A 15,011-nucleotide genomic window follows, 5' to 3' on the forward strand; every position below is an offset into this window, starting at 1 on the left:
GAAATATGAGATGTTTACATTGACCCAAATATTTGTATTAGTCAATTACAAGTAAGAACATATTCAATGTAAATTAATTTTCAGTAGTAAAAAGGTAAATTAGATAGTACTTTTTCTATATTTAGTATTATTCTATATGAAAATCATATTCTTTCCTTCTCTCTATTTGATAAAAATTTCTCCCTCTCTTTTGTTTGATTGAATCAAACCGATCTTAAATTATTTAAAAAAAAAACATAAAAGTATTACAAAGAAAAAAAAAATTATTAAAAAAAATAAAATTTTGAAAAGTCAAAACTTAATGAAAATTTCCATAATTAATTTATTAAGTTGTACTTTTAGAATTTTTAAAAACAATAGAATAGTTATATGTATTATTTTATAAAATGTATTATTATCTATATTTTTCTCCATCACAATAACAGTGTTATAGTCGATCTTTGCAACTTCAGTTATGGTATCTTCCTAAAATGTTGTTTTTTCTTTTCTTCATGGACAAGTATTACTATCATTTCGACCGCCTTTCAATTCTTTTAAATACTTTTTGATTTAATTTTTAAGATGAAATGTTTTTTTAAGAAAATAGGAGTAATTTTTTTAAAAAGAAACGGGTAAAATTAAATTTTGAATAATAATTGCACAATATCTTATATTTAGTATCTCTAAAAAAGATTCACTATCTCTAAAATATCGATTAGATTTAGTATTTTTTACCTTATAAAATAAAGAAGTTTATTTGTTTAATTCACCTCGAAATTCAATCCCTAGATTTTGATCGTTACAACTGCTGCGTAATCGGTCGCGCCACCACCTCTTCGTCCGTTCGCCGTCGCGCTACCACCTCTTTGTCCGTTAGCCGTCGCGCTACCACCTCTTGTCCGTTAGCCGTCGCGCTACCACCTCTTGTCCGTTAGCCGTCGCGCTACCACCTCTTCTCCGTTAGCCGTCGCACACCTCCTCTCTCACCGGCCAGCCGTTTAAGGTTTGCTTTCTAACTTTCTCCCCAATTGTACTTTCCCGCGTTACCTTTTCTGTAATAATAGTATTTGAGATAGTTTAGAGATGAATTGGCATAATGCAGAAGAATTATAGAAGAAAAATAATATTGAAAGTGTAGTTATAGTCATCGTTAATTATAATTTCTATATTTCAAGATATAATTTCAATATTTCAACATATTTTAGTTAATTTTTGTTTGTGCCTTCTGTTTTTAGGTCCATCTTTTGTGAAAGAAATGGGTTTGAAGAAGAGAAGTAGAAGAGGAGTTCAAGATGAGAAAAAAGAGAGGGAGTTGAAGAGAAAAACTTCATCTTTCCAAGATGAATACAATAGTTCAAAGTATGTAGATGAAGAAATATTGAAAGATCAAAACGAGAAGGAGGAACTAGAGCAGCATTTGAGAGAAAGAGATTCGGCCAAAACACGTAGGTTTGCTGAACGGAAGAAGGTTTCTAGAAATTCTAATGCTGCAAAAGATAATGAGGATGTTGAAACTTTGAGGAAAGTTTCGAGGCAAGAGTATTTGAAAAAAAGGGAGGAAAAGAAATTACAAGAACTCAGGGATTATATTGAAGATGAGCATTATCTATTTGAAGGTGCGAAGCTTTCAGAAGTTGAATACTGTGATCTCAGGCACAAGAAAGAGACATATAACATACTTTCAAAGAAGGAACTGTTAAAGAGTGTGCATAATGAGTATAGAATTCCAGAAGCTTTTGATGATCGGAATGGTGTTATTAATCAAGAAAAGAGGTTTTCTGTGGCTATGCAGCGCTACACCGATCCAAATACTGAGAAAGAAGAGCCTTGGGAGGAACATCAGATTAGAAAGGCAACACTAAAGTTTGGTTCGAAAAATAAAAGGCGAGAATCTGATGATTACCAGTTTGTGTTTGAGGATCACATTGATTTTATCAAGGCATTTGTGATGGATGGAGATAAGTCCGATTTTGAAGAAGAGATTGCATTGGAAAAGTCTAGAGTTAAAAGGTCAGTTTTAGAGGCACTTCAAGAAGAGAGGAAAAAGCTACCCATATATTCTTTCCGGGATGAATTGCTTCAAGCGGTTCATGATCACCCGGTACTTGTCATTGTTGGTGAAACTGGTTCTGGAAAGACTACACAAATTCCCCAATATCTCCATGAAGCCGGTTATACAAAGCATGGAAGAATGATTGCATGTACTCAGCCACGGCGTGTTGCTGCTATCAGTGTTGCTTCCCGAGTTTCTCAAGAAATGGGTGTTAAACTAGGACACGAAGTTGGTTACTCCATACGTTTTGAGGATTGCACGTCCAAGAAGACCATCTTGAAATATATGACTGATGGAATGTTGTTGAGGGAATTCCTTGTTCAGCCTCAGCTGGAAAGTTATAGTGTTGTAATGGTGGATGAGGCTCATGAAAGAACACTTTCTACTGATATTTTGTTTGGATTAGTGAAGGATCTTGCTCCTGCTCGACCTGATCTTAAGGTGCTGATATCAAGTGCTACTCTTGATGCAGAGAAGTTCAGCAATTACTTTGATCTTGCTCCAATATTCAAAATTCCTGGGAGACGGTATCCTGTTGAAATACACTTCACCAAAGCACCAGAAGCCAACTACTTGGATGCTGCTATCGTCACGACACTTCAAATCCATGCCACTCAACCTCCAGGAGATATATTGGTATTTCTTACGGGTCAAGAGGAAATTGAAACGGTAGAAGAAATCCTGAAACATCGGATGAGAGGTTTTGGGACTAAAATAGCTGACTTAATTATATGCCCGATATATGCCAACCTGCCAACTGAACTACAAGCTAAAATATTTGAACCCACCCCTGAAGGGGCCAGAAAGGTAGTCCTTGCCACCAATATTGCAGAAACATCATTAACAATTGATGGGATTAAGTATGTCATTGATCCAGGATTCTGTAAGATGAAATGTTATAATCCAAGGACTGGAATGGAGTCTTTACTAGTTTCTCCCATCTCAAAAGCTGCGGCAAAGCAAAGAGCTGGTCGTTCTGGAAGGACAAGTTATGGTAAGTGCTTTCGATTGTATACTGCATATAGTTTTTTAAATGATTTGGAAGATAACACTGCACCTGAAATACAACGAACTAACCTTGGAAATGTAGTCTTAACTCTAAGTTGTCTTGGTATTGAGAATGAAAAGTTGTTTCAGTTTGAATTTATGGATCCTCCTCCAGTTGAGGCTATAACAAAAGCCGTGGAGCTTTTATACGCACAAAATGCTTTAAACGTTGGTGGCAAATTAACTAAGGTAGGCAGACGAATGGCAGAGTTCCCGCTTGATCCTATGTTGTCAAAAATGATAGTTGCTTCAGAAAAGTACAAGTGTTCTGACGAAGTCATCTCCATTGCTGCTATGCTTTCTGTTGGCAACTCTATATTTTACCGTCCGAAGGATAAACAAGTACATGCAGACAATGCAAGAATGAATTTTCACACCGGAAATGGTGGTGACCACATTGCGCATCTTAATGTCTACAATTCATGGAAGGAGAGCAATTATTCAACACGATGGTGTTACGAGAATTATATACAGGTAAGAAGTATGAAACGTGCTAGGGATATACGTAATCAACTTGCAGGTCTTTTGGAGAGGGTTGAGATCGAACTAACTTCAAATTCTAATGATTTAGACGCCATCAAGAAATCCATAATATCTGGATTTTTCCCTCACTCTGCAAGAATGCAAAAGAACGGATCTTATCGAATGGTTAAAAATCTACAGACTGTTTACGTACATCCTAGTTCAGGGCTGACAAAGGTTCTTCCTAGACTGGTTTTATACAACGAACTAGTACTCACAACCAAGGAATATATGAGACAGGTCACAGAGATAAAGCCAGAGTGGTTGCTGGAGATAGCCCCCCACTTTTACAATCCCAAGCATTTTGAAGAGTTGAGTTCCAAAAAAACTCAGTGGATGTGAACTTGCATAATAGGGCTGTCAGCGCGAGATGGAAGTATGCTCGTTAGAAGGTGGTTTTGTTGGAGGGAAGTGCATTACCTGCTTAATTTCTGTTTTAATCAATCATTTTTTGGTCCTAGTTGGTCTGTGCATATTGGCAGTTCTTTCTGGTTATGCGAAAGACTTGGATTTCAAAATTGTTCATTGAACATTTGAATAACATATTGGAGTCTCTATTCTAATTTGGAGTCCACATGTCATGATTTTTTCTGGCCTTTTTTCTTCCATTGAATGTTTTGCTATCTGTTTGCAGGTTGGAAGAGGGACATGATACTTTTTGTTTTTATTTAATCGAAAGGAGAAGTTATGTTGTTTGACAAAGGTTATTGTTTTTTGTATCTATTTCTTACAAACTCAAATCATTGATATTGATATGGACACTTTTTTTGCTTGAGTTGTTTTTGATTAAGGCAAGTTTAAACTCTATAGATTGCAACCATTATTCAATATACAAAATGCAAACAAGGTTCTCAAGCACATGCAATAAATGAAGAACTAGAGCAATCAAAGATTTTGGTCTGTCATCCCAAGGTACGATTTAAATTCTTTTATTCTGAGGAGAGGGAATACGGGCTGAATTATTATTATATCATAATTGGACTAAATCATGTCCATAAAATATATGGAAAGAAATAACTGTTTCAAATGCCTTTGTTCAGACAAAGTTATTGCTGATTACTTTTTTTGTTAGCAGTTCTGATAGATTTTAACTACATGTTAAGTTGATAACCAAAACAGGATAGAAAGCATGCTATGTTTTTTTTTTCTTTCTAAAATATACCGTCAGTACTTTTCGGATCATATTTATTCCTTCATTCCCTTTGTTATACGAGATGTGTTTTGTTATTGATCTTTCATAGTGATTCATATTTCAACTATCTTGCGTACCGGCTTCTTTACGGTTGCATGCTCTACTGAGGTTCCAAACATAATCCAAAAACAAGAAGTGGACTTGATTCATTCATTCATTTGTTGGTGAAATATATTATATTTATTTTCATCCTTTACTTGTTTTATGATTTGATGACTTTAAACCAGGTGGTTATACAAATTATATTGCTCTTACACTGATGGATATATTTGTGCTCTGATTTATAATTGTATTTTGCTATGATACATGGTTGTTCGCAAATCACTTTAACAACGTACCGACTGCGGTGTCTTCAAGAATTTTCTGCATAAAACACTCCTCCTCCAGAATTTATAGATCATTCTCGGTAAACCAAGGATTTATAACTCAGCAAGAAATATTTGAGCTTTTAACTCAGAAAAGTCTGTGTAAAGTAATAATTTTGGTAAGAAAAATAAGTTAAAATATTTTCTCCTTTTACTATACGCACAAGTATATAATAATTTCTAGGCTTAAATAGTCTTTTAATTCCTATAATTTAGTGAAATTTTGGTTTTGGTCTTTGTAATTATTTTTTTTGTCTGAGTTCTTATATCTCACTTTTGTGTTGTTTTTGGGAAAATTCGAAGGAAAATTCACAGGAAACCTGCGGATTTTTACTTTAGGGACTAAAAGCAATACAAAAAGTGAGATATAGAGACTCTGACCCAAAAAAATAAATTACAGGGATCAAAATCAGAAACTTACTAATTTACAGGGACCAATAGACCATTTAAACGTAATTTCTATTATAAGAATTATTTGTAACATTAGAATGATTTCTACCATAAGAATTATTTCTAACATTTGAATAATTTCTACCATAATAATTATTTATGACATTTGATCTTTTGGAAGGATTTACAATATGTACTTTCTTTGATTCCACATTGTTGGATGTTGTTCTAGCTTTTTGCAAAGATTGTTTTACTTGTGTTGAGTTTATCAAAATTAGAAAAACCAAGACCATTTTTTCTATTTGAATACCTTTGTCTCCTTATCACATCTTCTAACTCAAATTAACCTTTTCATATTTCTTTATAATTTGGTTTAGTACAACAATTTTGAATTCGTGTTCTTGACATTTATTATATGCATAATTTTTGTCCTTTTCTAATTTCATATTTGTATCATTGACCTTGTTTTATAGAGATAAAATTAATTTCTTTTGTTTTGCACAAGTTCTAGAAAGTGTCAAACATTTCTCATGTAATTCATGAAATACATTTTGTAATTCCTCATACGAGATTTATCATTTAATTCATAATCACTAACCTCTTATTCATTATCAAAATGGTGTGACGATTAATGTGAAGTTTTCACATTCTTCATTTTTCTGAGTTGGAAGATGAACTTACTTCATTACCATCCCAAGTGTCGTACCCTAAATTTTAACCACATCATTCGTCTTTACTACTAACTTAGGATACATATCACTCATATGTTTAGAGTCCCATATGGATCATCTGGTCAATTCCAATGACTTAAAAAGTCAAAGGAGGACTATTTTGGCAATTATTTTCTCATAGGAACTAAATTCCTATTTAGGGGTATAACTGAAAACATAATCATGTTAAAGGTATATATGAGTTGTTTAATCGGGGGCAATATTATTATTCGTTGGGTTGTATTTTTAATCAAAAATAGATTAATATTGGGATACATTATGGTTAAATTATTATTTTTATTATATTAAATAATAGTGTTACTTTTTAAAAAGTAACGTAATTAGAGTATTTATATTAATATTTATTAACATTTCTTATTAATTTTAATTATTGTTTTAAGAATATTATTAATATTATTTAAGTCAAATTAATTTTATTATTAATATTATTATTAATTATCAATATAATTATTATTTATTAGAAATATTATTGATATTATGTCTAAAAATATTATTATTATTATTAATATTATTATTATTATTATTATTAATATTATTATTATTGAATTATTATTATTAATATTGTTGATATTTGTAAATATAGTATTAAGAATATTTGTATATCAATAGTCCCACATCGATTATATCATGTAATTATTTATAATCTCTTTATATATAATAAAGTCTCCTTAGTGTTTTCAAAACACACGGTTTATTCAAATGTCTCTTAATCTCTTGTATTTCATCATGGTATCTAGAGCCTGCTAAAAGATAATTTTTTCTTCGCCGTGCTTTACCCAGTTGATCCACTGTCTTTCGGTGATTTTTTTTTGTAAACCGTGTCATTACTCCGGTTTGCCTCTCACTTTTCAAAATTCTCAGGTAACCTACCAGCTGAAGTGCCTCTTCCGATCCATCCATTCCCCAATTTTCATTGGCAGAAACCTCTGCACGTGACAACACGTCCGACGGTCGATCCCAACAATTTTCCCACCGCTCCACTCTCCATAGGGCAATTGTTTCAGATCCGATACTCATGACTATTTCTTATAACTTTACGCCAAACTACGATGATTTTCTCAAGTGGTATCAAAATTATCAGAACTTAGATTCTACTGCTTTTCAAAATTCTCAGGTAACCTACCAGCTGAAGTGCCTCTTCCGATCCATCCATTCCCCAATTTTCATTGGCAGAAACCTCTGCACGTGACAACACGTCCGACGGTCGATCCCAACAATTTTCCCACCGCTCCACTCTCCATAGGGCAATTGTTTCAGATCCGATACTCATGACTATTTCTTATAACTTTACGCCAAACTACGATGATTTTCTCAGGTGGTATCAAAATTATTAGAACTTAGATTCTACTGCTTCGGTAGCACACACTGGTAATTCATCTGCTTGTCTCTCTCAATCATCTTCTCTTGGATCTTGGGTCCTTGATTCTGGTGCGTCTGATCATGTCACTGCTAATAAAAATCTTTTCTCTTCCCTCTCTAATCTGGTTTCTTACCTACTATAACTTCTGTCAATGGTTCTCAAACCCGATCTAAAGGGATTGATACTGTTCAAATTCTACCTTTTCTCTCGTTTACTTCTGTCCTCTATGTACCTAATTGTCTATTTAATTTACTTTCAGTCAGTCGTTTAACTCGTTCTCTTGATTGTAGTGTCACCTTCACTAACAATAATGTTACCTTGCAGGATCGGAGTTTGGGACGGACGATTGGTGTCAGATGTGAGTCTCAAGGCCTTTATTACCTCCTAGTGTCATCTTAGACATGCTCAGCCAAAGATTCTCCACTCACTATCCATGCTCAGTTAGGTCATCCCAGTCTTTCCAAACTACATAAGTTGGTGTCAAATTTATCGAAGGTATCTAATTTACATTGTGAGTCGTTTCAGTTAGGGAAACACACTCGTGATCAATTTCCCAATCGAGTGAATAAACGAGCTTCATCCCCTTTTGCTTTAGTTCACACCGATGTTTGGGGTCCCTCGCGTACTGTCTCTACTCTTGAGTCTATATATTTTATCACCTTTATTGATGATTTTTCACGTTGCACGTGGTTATTTTTAATGAAGAATAGATCTGAATTATTTTCTATTTTTGGACAATTCTATCAAGAAATAAGAACTCAATTCGGTGTGTCTATCCGTACCTTAAAGAAGTGATAATGCCTGTGAATATTTATCCCAACAATTTCATAATTTTATGTCACACAATGATATTCTCCATCAAACATCTTGCCCTCACACACCTCAACAAAACGGGATAGCCTAACGCAAAAATCGGCATCTTGTAGAAACAACTCGGACCCTACTTCTCCATGGTAATGTTCCACTTCAGTTTTGGGAGGATGCTGTGCTAACGACATGTTACCTTATAAATCGCATGCCCTCATCTGTCCTTAACAATAAAATCCCTCATTCAATCCTTTTTCCCAATTTCTCCACTTCACCCAATTCCTCCCCGAGTCTTCGGGTCCACATGTTTTGTACATCATCTCTCTCCTGGTCTTGATAAACTCTCATCCCGATCACTAAAGTGTGTCTTTCTTGGTTACCATCGATCCCAAAAAGGTTATCGTTGTTATTCACATACTCTACAACGATACCTAATATCGGCCGATGTTACCTTCTTCAAGTCGGTTTCATATTTTGAGTTCAGTCACGTAACTCCATAACCCATTCAAGAAAGTACTCCAACACATTTTCCGGCAGTTATTAATGTCCCGCCTACCATTATCCCCCATCAGTCTATGGCTCCTGACCCACCCACTTCTCGACCACTTCAAACATATCAGCGTTGTCACCCAACACCTGTCGTCTTTGTCCCTGAAGTCATACCTGTCTCTGAGGTCATACATGTCCCTGAGGTCATTGAAGACTCTCCTCCGACGCCTCCGCCATCACCGGATCTGATCTTGCAATCTGAGTCCGATCTTCCGATTGTCCTTCAAAAAGGTATACATCAAACACGAAATCCTTCTCCAAATTATATTGATTTATGTTATTATCGTCTTTCCCCTTTGCAATATACTTGTTTGTCTTCTTTGTCTTCTGTTTCTATTCCTAAAACTCCAACTGAAGCATTAACTCACCCTGAGTGGAGGCAAGCAATGATTGATGAAATGTGTGCTCTTCAAAGCAGTGGTACCTGGGAACTGATTCCTCTATCCCATGGCAAATCTTTAGTAGGTTGTCGTTGGTTTTATACAGTGAAGGTTGGTCCAGATGGTAAGATTGATCAATTTAAAGCTCACTTGGTAGCCAAAGGGTACACTCAGATTTTTGGATTGGATTATAGTGATACCTTCTCGCCTGTAGTCAAGATGGCATCTTTTAGACTTTTTCTAGCCATTGCAGCCATTCGACATTGGCCTCTTCATCAACTTGACATCAAAAATGCTTTTTTACATGGTGATCTTGAAGAGGAAGTATATATGAAGCAACCACCTGGATTTGTTGCTCAGGGGAAGTCATCGAATATGGTGTGTAGGTTAAACAAGTCTCTTTATGGTCTTAAGCAATCTCCGAGAGCTTGGTTCAGCAGATTCAACACTATAATACAACAGTTTGGTATGGTTCGTAGTGAAGCTGACCATTCTGTTTTTTATCGTCACTCAGCCCAATGGTGTATTTATCTTATTGTGTATGTAGATGATATTGTCATAACTGGTAGTGGTCAGCAAGGTATACATCAGTTAAAGCAACATCTCTCTAATCAATTTCAGACAAAAGATTTTGGTAAACTTCGTTGTTTCTTGGGTATTGAGGTAGCCCATTCTAAAGATGGTTTGATGATTTCTCAACGGAAATATGCTATGGATATTTTGGAAGAAACAAGTTTGTTGAATGCTAAACCAACTGATACTCCTATGGATCCAGGTGTCAAACTACTACCCAATCAGGGGGAGCCTCTATCTGACTCAGGAAGGTATAGAAGATTGATTGGAAAACTGAATCATCTCACAGTCACTCGTCCAGACATTTCTTTTGCAGTTAGTGTGGTAAGTCAATTCTTAAACTCCCTTTGTCAGGAACACATGGATGCTGTTATCCGGATTCTGAGATACATCAAATGTGCTCCAGGAAAAGGTCTAGTGTATGAAAATAAAGGACATACTCAGATAGTTGGATACTCCGATGCTGATTGGGCAGGGTCACCCATTGATAGACGATCCACCTCTGGGTATTGTGTACTTGTTGGAAAAAACCTTATATCTTGGAAAAGTAAGAAACAAAATGTAGTTGCAAGATCAAGTGCCTGGTAGCTCATATTTTCGACGCCCATCCAGAATTACCAAAATTGGAAAATATGCACAACTGGTTTCGACCAAGTAGTATTCGACAAGCTGGAATGAGTCGACTTGGCTAGGTGGATAAAGATCAAGCTTACAGTTGAGACTTCAGAGCGGTTCTTTAGAGAAGCGGTTGAAAACGGTTTTCGATCAAAGATTCAAAATTCAAATAAAGGAGGGAATTTCGCCTTCGTCAGAAACCGTAAGAGCACACGTGGAACATGGTGAATGAATGCGCGCATGCAAGGCACCATGTGTCTCGACGTGATTGAAGAACCATCAAAGCAGTTATTTCGATCCAATATAAATATAAGGTCTTAGTGTTAGAAAAGGGTGTGTCAAATTGTGTACAAAATTTGTAAATTTACTAAGTATTCGTGTGAAGAAGAATTGTAAAACGCAGAATGTACGTTGTCTACACCATTGTTAGTTATTTCAAATCAATATAAATTTGTCTTTACTTTTTTTTTCCAGAAATATACTTCCTCACTTCTTCTTTTTCAAACACCTTCCTTTTACTTTATCATTTGCAGTTTTAAGTTTTCTTCGTTCTTTCCCTGCATTCAACACTTACTTTACATTCTTAAGATTCATGTACTTGCGACATTTACTTTGTCACTTCTAAATCCTTTATGATTTCTGTTGTTTACTTCACTTTTTCTTTATTAGTTTCAAACGCTGATTTAAGATATTTTTCATTCAACTCACCATTTGTTCTTAGTTTTCTTTTAAACTCTGATTTGACGCTTAGTCTTGATTATTCGTTACTACCACATTTCTAAAACACTTAGCACATGTCCTAGGATCAATCTGATCGATCCTGCGAGTAACCAAATTTAGAAATTTGGAAGATCAGTGGTTGTTTACCAATTTTCCAGGTAAACAGCGCCGAGGCAGAGTATATGGCAATGACAATGACAACATGTGAACTTATTTGGTTAAAATAGTTGCTAAAGGAACTTCAAATTGAAGAATCAAGATCAATGACACTTATTTGTGATAATCAAGCCGCATTGCACATTGCTTCAAATCCAGTCTTCCATGAGAGGACCAAACATATTGAGATAAACGGTCACTTTGTCAGAGAGAAAATTGAATCAGGTGACTTCGTCACAAACTTTGTCAACTCTAATGATCAATTGACGGGCGTGTTTACAAAATCTCTACGAAACCCTAAAACTAATTATATATGTGACAAGTTTGATGCATTTGACTTATATGCTCAAGCTTGAAGGGGAGTGTTGATATTTGTAAATATAGTATTAAGAATATTTGTATATCGAATAGTCTCACATCAACTATATCATGTAATTAATTATAATCTCTCTATATATAACTACTTAATTAATTAATTATTAATTAATTAACTACTTAATTAAATATTAATTTTTCTATTTAATTCTTAATTAGTTAAATTACTTAGTTAATTATTAATTAGGGTGTATCTAATTAATATTAATTCAAATAAAACTAAAATTTAAATTTTTGTTATGTTTATCTAGTTAATTAAGTGTGATGATAATATTTTAATTGATTAGGGTTTTATCGTTTATACTAGGATTGATTAAATCTTGAATTAGGACATAAAATTTGGGATAATTATTAGGGTTTAGGGATGTAATGTGGGATAAAAATTTGGAAAAAGGGTGTGTCTTATAATATCCTATTTTATTTGTATTATCTTTAATTTGATTTATTGTTGTGTCATATTATATTTAATATATTGTTACTAAATAATATTCTAAAATTAAAACGGGATAAGGACATGAATATAATTTGCGATAAAGGGGTTATCAAATATTAAATCGGGATAATGGGTTATCACATAACTACGATTCTTATTTTATTTTCTTAAATAATTTAAAATAAGATTTTTGCAAGGGATAAAGGGTTAAAATCAATTCAACTTTGCTTCAAACCATAAGACCTTTACCCTAGTGTATTGAGACATTTTCTAAAAAAACACTTCTCTACCCCCGATGCGTGAGAGTTTTCAAGGGATAAAAATAACTAACCAACCAACATTTTTAAGAAGAATTGCGGTACTCTGATCCCTCGCCTAACGTGGAGGTACATAGGCATATAGTTGTGAACTCTAGCGAGTACAATTATAAAAAAAACCTTTTTAGGTCTCCCGTCCATTTAAATGTATTACCTTTTGTAAATAAATAAATAACTAATAGTTAACAAATATTAAAGCAAACGCCTTAGAAACATGCATTAGCCCCAGAATTATAGGAGGATCTCATTGAATACAATGGAGGTAAGGGGTGCCTAACATCTTTCCCTTACTTAACTGACTCTCGAACCTTGTATCTCACCTTAACAATTAGGTTTTATCATTATTTCCCTATTCCTTAGGAATAAATAAATGATGATGGCGACTATGTCATTTTTCCAGCCGGGACACCAAGTAATGCATGCCTTTGATTTGAATTCTTTGTTTCCTTTGTGGCTACTTTTCTTTGCAAGATTCAGGCAATCTTCTTTCATGTGACATTGCTTCCCGCATTCGAAACATGTGAACATCTGGTTGTTGAATACCTTTTTCTTGAAGAACTTTCTTATTTGACCAAATCTTAAAGTCTTGTCATTTTGAAGAAACTTTCCAAACCTTTTCATAAGAAGGATGATGTTTTCATCTTTATCTGGATTCTCTTCTTCCATTGCTTCCCTTAATTATACTTTTAAGCTATGATTTTGGTTTTCTTCTCTTTTTCTTCATGTTTCTCCAATCTTTCAAGTTCTATCTCATGTTCTTAGAGTTTACCGAGCAATGCTGCAAAAGATATTTTAAAGAGACTTTACTTTTCTGATATTGTCATCACCTTGTCAATGATCTAAGGACTTTGAGATTTAGTTCTTCATTTGTAAATGTTTTTTCAAGAGTCATCAATTTATTTTTTAAGTGTGAGAATTTATTTTGCAAATCTATGATTGTTTCTCCAGGTTGCATTCAAAACATCTTGTATTCTTGCGATAAAGTGTTTAGTTTGGATCTCTTTACTTCTACCATTCCTTCATGAGTCACTTCCAAAGTATCCCAAATCTCTTTTGTTGTCTTACAATTATAAACATGAAAGAATTCATCCATACGTAGAGTTGATGCAAGAATGTTCTTAACATTTTTGTCAAATATCACTTTCTTTTTGTCATCTTCATTCCAAGACCCTTTTACTTTAACTTGTTTTACTTCATTGATGACCGTTGTAGGAACGTATGGATCTCTTTACTTCTACCATTCCTTCATGAGTCACTTCCAAAGTATCCCAAATCTCTTTTGTTGTTTTACAATTATAAACATGAAAGAATTCATCCATATGTAGAGTTGATGCAAGAATGTTCTTAGCATTTTTGTCAAATATCACTTTCTTTATGTCATCTTCATTCCAATAGCCTTTTACTTTAACTTGTTTTACTTCATTGATGACCGTTGTAGGAACGTATGGACCATTTTCAACAGCATCCCATATTTCTTCTCCTTATGTTTCTAGTTACATTCGCATGCAAATCTTCAAAAAATCATAGTATTCACCAACAAAGCATGGAAGTTTGTTGTTGCTACCACCATTTGCCAAGAACACCACCTTCTGATTTTATAACACAACGAGAAAAAACCATACATTCTTCTAAATATAGGAACAAAACTTTCCCAACCATTGGTCTTGATAACACTAATGGGTTTATCAAGTTGTCTTTAGGGATACGAACGCCAGTTCGCACTCCAGGGTCCATTCAATATGTGTTTTTTTCTTCAGTAAATTGTAAAATAGTAATGTATGTTGAGTCGATCTAAAGGTGAATATGTTTAAGTCCGTGAGCATCCTATTTTATGTCATTACCTCTTTTTTTGTTGTTGGTTTTCTAATTTTTATTACTGATTCACATTTATCTAGGTTCACTTCTACGACTCTCTCTGTTATGTAGAAGCATATGAATGTTCTGTCTCTGATTATGAATGTACATTTTTCCAATTTGAGTCTCATAGTATATTGTTGAACCCGTCATAACACGCTTTATAGGTTGTCGTCGTGTAGTACTTCATTTCTAGAATTGGCAATCATATCATCCTTGTAAACTTATAACTTTTTGTCTACATGCTCTTTGAATATTTTTTCATAATCCTTTAGTATATTGATCTTGCATTCTTCAGGCTGAAGGGCATGACATTGTATCTGTAGTTAGCTCATTCAGTCATGAAGGTTGTTTCTTCATTGTCCGCCTCGAACATGTGTATCTAGTTATGGGCAAAATACACGTCCCTAAATGACAACATTTTGTACTTGGCTGAGTTATCTTCTTTTCTTGGCCAATGTAATTCTATTTCATTCCTACATCATTTTTCATTTTTAGTATTTCCACCCTTTGACTTATTTAACATACATGTTATTTCTTTTGATTAGCTGCATTATGCAAAACAACATGGAGTGCACACACTGTTTTGGTGA

At 34.2% G+C, this 15,011-nt stretch overlaps 1 protein-coding gene across 5 annotated transcripts; it reads left to right on the forward strand.

Moving 5' to 3' along the window:
• The first annotated feature begins 623 nt into the window (after positions 1-623).
• On the forward strand, positions 624-11,800 carry LOC127130630 (pre-mRNA-splicing factor ATP-dependent RNA helicase DEAH1). 5 transcript variants are annotated; one of them, XM_051059621.1, is made up of 4 exons: positions 624-982; positions 1,215-3,553; positions 4,236-4,304; positions 4,412-5,731. In XM_051059621.1, exons 2-3 carry the CDS (start codon positions 1,235-1,237, stop codon positions 4,251-4,253), a joined length of 2,337 nt encoding a protein of 778 aa, XP_050915578.1. In that variant the 5' UTR covers positions 624-982; positions 1,215-1,234; the 3' UTR covers positions 4,254-4,304; positions 4,412-5,731. The 5 variants fall into 5 exon arrangements, with proteins under 5 accessions (XP_050915578.1, XP_050915574.1, XP_050915569.1 ...); XM_051059612.1 differs by adding an exon at positions 11,442-11,800 and having other exon boundaries at positions 635-982; positions 1,215-4,304; positions 4,412-4,513; XM_051059607.1 differs by adding an exon at positions 7,964-9,016 and having other exon boundaries at positions 635-982; positions 1,215-4,304; positions 4,412-4,513.
• The last annotated feature ends 3,211 nt before the right edge of the window (positions 11,801-15,011 follow it).

This window comes from Lathyrus oleraceus, chromosome 1 (assembly GCF_024323335.1).
Source record: "Lathyrus oleraceus cultivar Zhongwan6 chromosome 1, CAAS_Psat_ZW6_1.0, whole genome shotgun sequence".
NCBI lineage: Eukaryota > Viridiplantae > Streptophyta > Magnoliopsida > Fabales > Fabaceae > Lathyrus > Lathyrus oleraceus.